This window comes from Otolemur garnettii, unplaced genomic scaffold (assembly GCF_000181295.1).
Source record: "Otolemur garnettii isolate 467f Iridium unplaced genomic scaffold, OtoGar3 scaffold00035, whole genome shotgun sequence".
NCBI classification, from domain to species: domain Eukaryota; kingdom Metazoa; phylum Chordata; class Mammalia; order Primates; family Galagidae; genus Otolemur; species Otolemur garnettii.
In genome coordinates, this window is record NW_003852430.1 from 5413518 (window position 1) to 5422524 (window position 9007).

The following is a 9007-nucleotide window of genomic DNA, read 5'->3' on the forward strand; positions in this document are numbered from 1 at the left end:
TTTAAGTAGGTTTCCTATACCAAACATGTTTTGCTTAATGGGTTTGATGTAGCTTTTAATCATCCAATATATCTTTTCCATTTTGAAAAATGTGCTTATAGAAATGTTAGGTAAACATTTACAATGAAGATAAAACACCCTTGCAAGGGTGGAGAACCTGCAGCCTCGGGTCCTTGACTGTGACCTTTTATCTGAATTGAAATTTTACAGAATAAATCCTTTTAAGAAGGGACTTGTTCTAAGAAACTTGGATTTGCTGAAGAAGCTGCCCTTCGGGATCTGGAGGGCCACATGTGGCTTTGAGGCCTCAGGTTCCCCACCCCTGCCAGGATCTTTGCAGGGTGCATACCAAAATTGAAACATTCTATTCCTTCATCATTAGACATTTACCAGTTTTCCAGTTTTGCTTTTTTTTTTTTAAAGAGACAACGAGTCTCACTTTGTTGCCCTTGGTAGAGTGCTGTGGCATCACAGCTCACAGCAACCTCCAGCTCTTGGCAATTCTCTTGCCTCAGCCTCCCGAGTAGCTGAGACTATAGGCATGTGCCACAATGCCCAAACGCCCAGCTATTTTTTTTTTGTTGTTGTAGTTTGGCCGGGGCCAGGTTTGAACCGGCCAGCCTCGGTATATGGGGCCGGCACCCTACTCACTGGGTCACAGGTGCTGCCCTATTTTTCAGTTTTTGCTATTATAAAGAAACCTGTGATAGTATCTCAGTATAAATCTCTGAAACTGCAATTACTTAATTGAATGTTATGAGCATTTTTTGCCTCTAGCCACCTACTGCTTATTTGTTTCCTAAGGGTTTTACCCATTAAATTTTACCTTCCACTAATTAAATATTCCAGCCAGGCGAGGTGACTCATGTCTATAATCCTAGCACTCTGGGAGGCCGAGGTGGGTGGATAGCTTGAGCTCACAAGTTCAAAACCTGCCTGAGCAAAACCGAGACCCTGTCTCTACTGACAATAAAAAAACTGAGGCAATAGGAACGCATAAGCCCAAGAGTTGGAAGTTGTTGTAAGCTATGATGCCACAGCACTCTACCCAGGGCAACAGCTGGAGACGGAAAAAACAAACAAACAAAAAAAAAATAATTAAATATTCCATTAAACTCTGAGCAGCACATTAAAAGAATCATACAAGTTTTGTCTATATATTTAAAGTTTTAGAAATATTTCATTTATATACAGTTTTTGAAGAACTCACCAGTGAGGTCTCTCATTCTCAATTGACCTCCATGATTCCCAAACTTAGTAGGTGGAAAAGCAACTCAAGTCATAAAGCACTTGGTGGAGATTCAGGAAATATCAAATAATTACTATAGACATTGGCAATCAGGTAGTTTGCACACAGGGGAAAAACAGGTATCTAAGATTTAAAAGAATTTTCTCACTTCAGTTCTTTTTGAGACAGAGTCTTACTTTGTTGCCTTTGGTAGAGTGCTGTGGCCTCACAGCTCACAGCAACCTCCAACTTTTGAGCTTAAGAGTAACTGGGACTACAAGTGCCTGTCACAATGCCTGGCTATTTTTTGTTGCTATTCTCATTGCTGTTTTAGCTGGCTGGGGTTGATTTGAACCCACTACCCTCAGTATTTGGGGCCAGCACCTTATCCACTGAGCCACAGGTGCCGCCCAGTTCAGTTTTTTTTTAAAAATGTATTGGCAGGTGGTGCCTGTGGCTCAGAGGAGTAGGGTGCTGGCCCCATATACTGGAGGTAGTGGGTTCAAACCTGGCCCCAGCCAAAAACTGCCAAAAAAAAAAAAGTATTGGCAACTGCTGGTGTATTTGTTTAAAAGCTTTATTCTATTTTTTCTTTCTTTCTTTTTTTTAATTAAATGATAGCTGTGCATGCTACCAGACCTCAGATTATACTATAAATCCATAGTGATTAAAACAGCATAGTACTGGCACAACAATGGAGAGGTAGATGTATGGAACAGAATAGAGAGCTTTGTTCTATTTTAATAGGATATGCTGAAAAAGTATAAGCAGTCCCCAGATTACAGATGACCTGACTTATGGTATTCTGTATTTACAAATGGGCCCCCAAGGCTGCCCATAATGATAGTTTATAATTGATTATTAAATTAGTTATTCTGGAACTATTTTCTTCTGCACATGTAAACAAACCCACTTGGCATAAGCAGTTGGTTGGCACAGCATCTTTATACTAGCCGTTAATCTCATTGTTTATATGGACACTTTTGTGCAGTATCACTCTCATTTTAACTTTTTTTATTTTTTATTAAATCATAACTTTGTACATTGATGCATTTAACACATCCATCACAATTATACTCATTTCTTAATAGTTTTGAAATGTACCATTGCATCATGCACTGGTACATTTAGGTGAGGTCCCCCCAAATGCCCTCCCTCCTCCCTGATCCCCCCTCCCCTCCCCTCTCTCTTCTCTTCCCTTCTACTTTCTGGACTATAGTTATGTTTTGCCATTCATGTCAGTGTGTAGGTGGTTATATATTGATTTCATAGTAGTATTGAGTACGTTGGATACTTTTTTCCCCCATTCTTGAGATACTTTACTAAGAAGAATATGATCCAAATTAACATGAAAGATGTGAAGTCTCCATCTTTTTTATGGCTGCATAGTATTCCATGGTGTACATATATCACAATTTGTTAATCCATTCATGGGTTGATGGGCTCTTGGGCTGTTTCCATGTCTTAGCTTTTATGAATTGGGCTGCAATAAACATTCTGGTGCAAATGTCTTTGTTATAAATGATTTTTGATCATCTGGGTATATACCTAGTAGAGGAATTGCAGGATCAAACGGTATGTCTACTTTTAGATCCCTGAGTGTTCTCCAAGCTTCTTTCCAAAAAGGTGTATTAGCTTGCATTCCCACCAGCAGTGCAGAAGGGTTCCCTTCTCTCCACATCCATGCCAGTATCTGTAGTTTTGGGATTTTGTCTCCAGTAAGATTAGCCCACATCACAAAAACATCTTAACTTTTTAAATTCAGTTGTGTGAATTTGTGTTAATCCTTAAGACTACGCTTCCAAAGCAAAAGTCCACTGTAAATCTAAGTGGGCCTACAGCAGGAAAAAAAAGGTGATTACAATGGAAATAAAAGTAGAAATAATTAAGCATTTGGAGAAAGGCCAGGCACTATTATTCACTGGGAAAGTATTAGGCTTCAGTCACTCAACTATTGGAACAATTATTATTATAACGGATAAAGTGAGAAAAATGGAACATATGCTCCAATGAAAGCATCATTTATTACTAAGCAATGTAGTGGATTAATTATTGAAATGGAAAGGTTATTATTGATTTGGTTAGAAGATCAAAATAAGTGTAACATTCCTGTTAGCCTAGTGTTGATGCAACATTGGGTCAATGTTATCTTTTAATATAAATTTAATGTAAATTTCTCCTATCTCTTAGCTAAAGTTTTTGTATGATTTTATGTTCTCTTGGCTTCAATTAAAACAAAGAACACAAAAATTTCTGTAACGTACTTTTATGTTATGGGGTGTTATTTACCATCTATGAGCCATTATTATTATATGCATTGTTCATCAGAAATCAGAGTTACTGAAATATATGACCTAAAGGCATTATCAGGAGTGCATTTCTTTTGTAACCTGGGGGTCACCTGTGTATTTTAATATTACTGATCTACGGTTTGGTGATGAAGTCAGGGAGGTTTTGGCTCCCTTTCGATTGGATCCTGGATTCTACCTTCACTAGTTTTCTGTAGGCCAGTGCTGGAGCGCCCTCAATTTTTTTCCTCAAGCGTATTAATACTTGCTGAGGCTGGGAGACGGCACCTGGGGAAAGAAGTGAGTAATGTAAGGACATTTCAGATATTTTCGATCTTAGAATTCAGTTACGGGTCCACATAGTAACCCTCCTCAAAAGTAAATAAAAGAAATAAAGAAAACAGAGAAGTGACTTCCCCCCACTGGCCTTCAGGGCTAAAATAGAAAAATCAGTGAGCTTTGCTACCAAAAGCAACTCAACACCCTCCCCCACAGCCTCCCCAGCCTTCCCTGCGTGGCTCTAGCCAACCCGACCTCGCCTCCCCCCTGCTGAGTGGAGCTGCGTCGGCCCGGCGGGACGCATGCGCCTTGCCTCGGGCTCTTTCTGCGCCGGCGCGGGGCGGTCTCGTGGCCGACGGGAACTACACTTCCCACCATCCTGCGCGGTGCGCAGACAGGCCCGGAGTGTGCGAGAGAGGCTCCGGGGGTAACGGGCCTGTGAGGGCAGCGCCTCCCTTTGAAGCGGTTTTGCGTCTGTCGGCTGGTGGCGTCGGTGCTCACGCAGGGGCGGGTCGCGGTAGCGCCAGGCTGTGCAGGGCGGGAAGGGCAGTCGTGGCGGCGACGGCGGGAGGGACAAGAGCGACGGCGGCGGTGGCGGTGGCGGTGGCGGCGGGGACAGCGCTTGTGCTGTCAGTTAGGCCGTCGGAGCAATGGGAGACCCGGGGCCGGAGGTGAGTCCTCGAGCGTTGGGCCTGGCGTTCTCACGGTCCGGCCGTGAAGGGTTTTTGTGTTTTCTCCGGCCTGAGGCTCGCTCCTCGGCCGCGGGCGATACCTCCGGGGCGTCTGGGGCCGGGCCCCGCTTTCGGGCCTGGTGCGTGTCTGAGCCTGGAGCCAGAGCAACAATGGCCGCCCGGCGGTCCCCGGCCCCCCGCACGGACCCCTTGTTGCCCCTGCTCTGCCAGGGGCAGCGACATTTTAAGACAGCATTGCCCTTGAGTAACGAGCTGTACTCCTCCGCCTCCTGGAGCAGGTAGGGGAATTCTCAGAGGCTGGGGACTTTCTTTGAACCTTCGGTCTCTGCAGCCCCACGTACGCCGTGGCAAAATCGGGCCCCATTCGAGTTATGTTCTTGTGGGGTCTGCGTGAAATTGTGCTGGGTTAGTTTTCCTTGAGAGCCCTTTGTTTTAATCGTTCCTTTCGGAAGACAGTCTCTTCCCACTTCCCACAAATACGTGGCTGAATAGATAAGCATGTTTTGGCTTATTTTTGTAGATAATAGAATCTGTCCCTCCAGCTGGGCCTGAGGCATCTGAGTCAACAACGGATGAAAACGAAGATGACATTCAGTTTGTTAGTGTAAGTAGCAACTGAGAATCGGTTTTTCCCAGAGTCAAAGATTGTGGTAAGCCATTGTGTGTCATACCTCACCTGGTCGTCCATCATTCAGCAAGTATTTGTGAATGTCTGATCCGTACTAGACAGACACTGTGGAGCATGGCACAGGTCGGGAAAATCACCCAAACAGGTATCTGAGCCGCCACTGTAGCCATCACAAAGAGGTTGCCCACAAGTATGTGTTGTGCACGTAATCACGCCACTCCTACTTCATTTAGAGCCATTTTATACTTAAGACAAAATTCTGGTCTCTGAGACTCTGTTTTGAATTGGGGCAAGGGTATCTTCTAAAAGGTGACATAGGAAAGGGTTGCTGTTGATAAGGAAGTAGGAAATAAGAAGGGTCGTAGGAGCTCAAGATCTTAGTGTTCTGTAGCTTCACAGCATGAAGGCAAATAGGTTGAAGATTTCTCTGACCTCTGAGATCATTATGATTAGGCCTGGTACAACAGTTGATGCTCTTAATGAGGAATCCTGCATCACTAAGAACATGTATTTTTTTTGTTTTTTCCTCTGCATTATTAAGTGCAAACAGGCAGATTCTTGGCCCCACTCCAGACCTACTGAATCGGAATTTCAAATTGGGGATTAGGAACCTTCATTTTGGAACAAATGTGGATACATGTGGATCTGTGGACACTTTGCAAAGTATTGATTTTAAAATGAAAGGGAGTGTTATGATATATTTTGAGATTATTTTCATCCATAACTGGTAAAGTTTTGGAGACTCTGCTTAAAGTGGTATCTTTTTTAGCTAGAGAATACTGTAGTAAGTTGTAATTTGGTTTTAAAGTTGTATAATTTTTCTTGGAGAGTTCATCTGATGTGGATTTGTGTGGTTTCTGCAACCATGTGAAATTGATTATTAAACAGAATCATACTTAACATTGGCGCTAACATGGTGATCCATCATTGTATGTTTTTTTTTTTTAACTTTTTTTTTTTAAGACATAGAGTCTCACTTTGTCACCCTTGGTAGAGTGCTATAGGTGTCACAGCTCACAGTAACCTCCAGCTCTTGGGCTTAGGTGCTTCTCTTTCCTCAGCCTCCCAAGTTGCTGGGACTTCAGGCCCAGACCACAATGCCCAGCTATTTTTTTGTTGCAGTTTGGCTGGGGCTGGGTTTGAACCCACCACTCTCAGTATATGGGGCCAGCACCCTACTCACTGAGCACAGGTGCCACCCAGTGTATGGTGTTTTAATTGATTTGTCTAGAAGCCCTTCACAGATTGTTTTCTTCCCCATTGCCAGCGTATATTCAATTATGTTATCTTTATTTTTAGTTTTTAAGTACATGTGGTGGAGGGTGGAGATGAATTGTATTGTCCTTCACTGTGGACTGAAGTATGTTTGATAACAGGGTTCTGTAGCTCTTTAGGACAAATATTTCAGGTTCTTGAAGCTTTGTGTGTTTGTGAACAGAGTATCCGTCGATTATGTTTCACGGAAATGAGAGTAGGAATGACCCACTTCTTTATGAACAGTGGTCCGTCCTTTGGGAAACATAGGTAAAATCTCTAATATTTGAACAATGTTTTGCTGAAGAATTGCAGTGTAGCTTGTGAGTAGTGAATATAGGCTTGAAAATAGGTTGAAAGTAGTCTTCTAATTTAAATTTTATTTTAAATGTAGAGAAGCAGTTCAGTCTTTGCATCAAGAATAAGGAATGTTGGCTCGGCGCCTATAGCTCAACCGGCTAAGGCGCCAGCCACATACACCTAAGGTGGCGGGTTCGAATCCCCAGCCCGGACCCGCCAAACAACAATGACGGCTGCAACCAAAAAATAGCCAGGCGTTGTGGCAGGCGCCTGTGGTCCCAGCTACTTGGGAGGCGGAGGCAAGAGACTCGCTTGAGCCCAGGAGTTGGAGGTTGCTGTGAGCTGTGAAGCCACGGCACTCTACCCAGGGGGACAGCTTGAGGCTCTGTCTAAAAAAAAAAAAAAGAATAAGGAATGTTAAATCAGTGCATTTTCCAGTTGATACAGCCTCTTATATTTATCCCTGTTTCCAAATAAATGTTCAAAGATATGACAGCTCCAAATGGAGAAGTGAATTTAGATGCTTTAAATGCAATTACAAGAAGAAACCTGTTAAAATTTTTCTCTTTGCCTTTAATTGGTACCACTTCAATGACAATTAATGGCAGCTTAATTCTATAGCTTAATTCTATTTTAAAATACCTTCAGAGGCAGAATATTCTTTAACCTAGTCCTACAGCGTCACTCCTCCAGGTAATGCCCTTTTGGTAAAAATGAAAAACAATTCTAGAGTTCTTCATGTTGTACAAAAAGAGCATTATGATGTCATTTCTTTTTTTTTTTTTTTGAGACAGAGCCTCAAACTATCCCCCTGGGTAGAGTACTGTGGCATCACAGCTCACAGCAACCTCCAACTCCTGGGCTCAAGCTGGTCTCCTGCCTAAGCCTCCCAAGTAGCTGGGACCACAGGCGCCCGCCACAATGCCTGGCTATTTTTTGGTTGCAGCTGTCATTGTTGTTTTGGCGGCCCCAGGCTGGATTTGAACCCACCACCTTAGGTGTATGTGGCTGGTGCCTTAGCCACTTGAGCCACAGGTGCCGAGCCACAATGTCTTTTCTTGATTTACTGTGATTTGGATATCTTAATTCTTATTAATCTGAATTTCTTTCCTTTAATCCACATGATGGTGTAGCAGTTTGATTTACAAAATACAGAGCCTGAAACAAAGACTCTGTAAAGGAATGATAGATGTGGAGATGCAAAAATGAGCCTTTTTATTTAAATTTTATTGAAATATATATAGAAGTACACTATTCACAAGTGTATTTACTCAGTTTTTTCAAAGTCAATGCACCTGAGTAAACAGCACCAAAATCAAGAAAGAATGTTACCCTTACAAAAACTGTTCATTTAGGCCTGTTACTCATATTTTCTGTTTAGTAAAATTGAGCCTTTATTCAACTATCATCTTTTATTTTATTTTTTTGAGACACTGTCTGGTGTTATAACTCACACAACCTCTAGCTCTTGGGCATGTTCTCTTGCCTTAGCCTCCTGGGTAGCTGGGACTACAGGAGCCTGCCACAACACCCGCTTATTTTTAGAGACAGGGTCTCACTCTGGCTCTGGCTGGTTTCCAACCTGTGAGCCCAGGCAATCCACCCACCTCAGCCTCCTAGAATGCTGGGATTATAGGTGTGAGCCACTGTGCTGGCCTTTATGTCTTTATTTGAAACTGCAGATATTTTATCTGATTTACTTCTAAAAAGCTGTTTTACTTAGTAGTTGATGATGTGATTGTACATAGTGCTACTCTAAACATAAAGCCAAAATTATTGACACGAGGTGGAATCATTGAAAATGTAGGAGTAGTCAAGACATGAAAATAGAATTTCATAAATAACTTCAGGAGCATATAAGTGGAGTATTAATACTCTGGCTGCAGTAGAGGGGAGCCAGGGAAAAAATGAGAGTGCCCTTTCACTGGATGTCCTGGGGCAATAATTTGTGCACCAAACAAAAATAGTAATGAGGCTCATCATATGAAAAGCCGTGAGTTAAGTACCTTAGAGCTACTAAGGTTAATTGGAAATACATTATACTTGTGTATCAATATTTTGGTGTGGATGGTGAGATGGGAGATGAGAAATGTGTAAATAGTTCTTATAGATAGTATAAAGTTCTTTTATAAAAAGTTCTTATGTTACAAAAAAGGACATGAAACTTGCAGTTGATTATTTTGGTGTAAGTAGTAGTACATGTTCTTATGTGTTTAAGAGGGTATTTTATTTTATTTTATTTATTTATTTATTTATTTTTTGAGACGGAGCCTCAAGCTATCCCCCTGGGTAGAGTGCTATGGCATCACAGCTCACAGCAACCTCCAACTCTTGGGCT

At 42.2% G+C, this 9007-nt stretch overlaps 1 protein-coding gene across 2 annotated transcripts in view; it reads left to right on the forward strand.

Annotated features, from left to right (window-relative positions):
- Positions 1-4224: 4224 nt before the first annotated feature.
- ZNF451 (zinc finger protein 451) overlaps positions 4225-9007 on the forward strand; it is a 91588-nt gene continuing 86805 nt past the window's right edge. For both annotated transcript variants that reach the window (XM_003789663.3, XM_012805084.2), the window contains exons 1-2: positions 4225-4466; positions 5008-5091. In XM_003789663.3, coding sequence (XP_003789711.1) covers positions 4446-4466; positions 5008-5091 — 105 coding nt within the window. In that variant the 5' untranslated portion in view covers positions 4225-4445. The remainder of the gene's footprint in view (positions 4467-5007; positions 5092-9007) is intronic.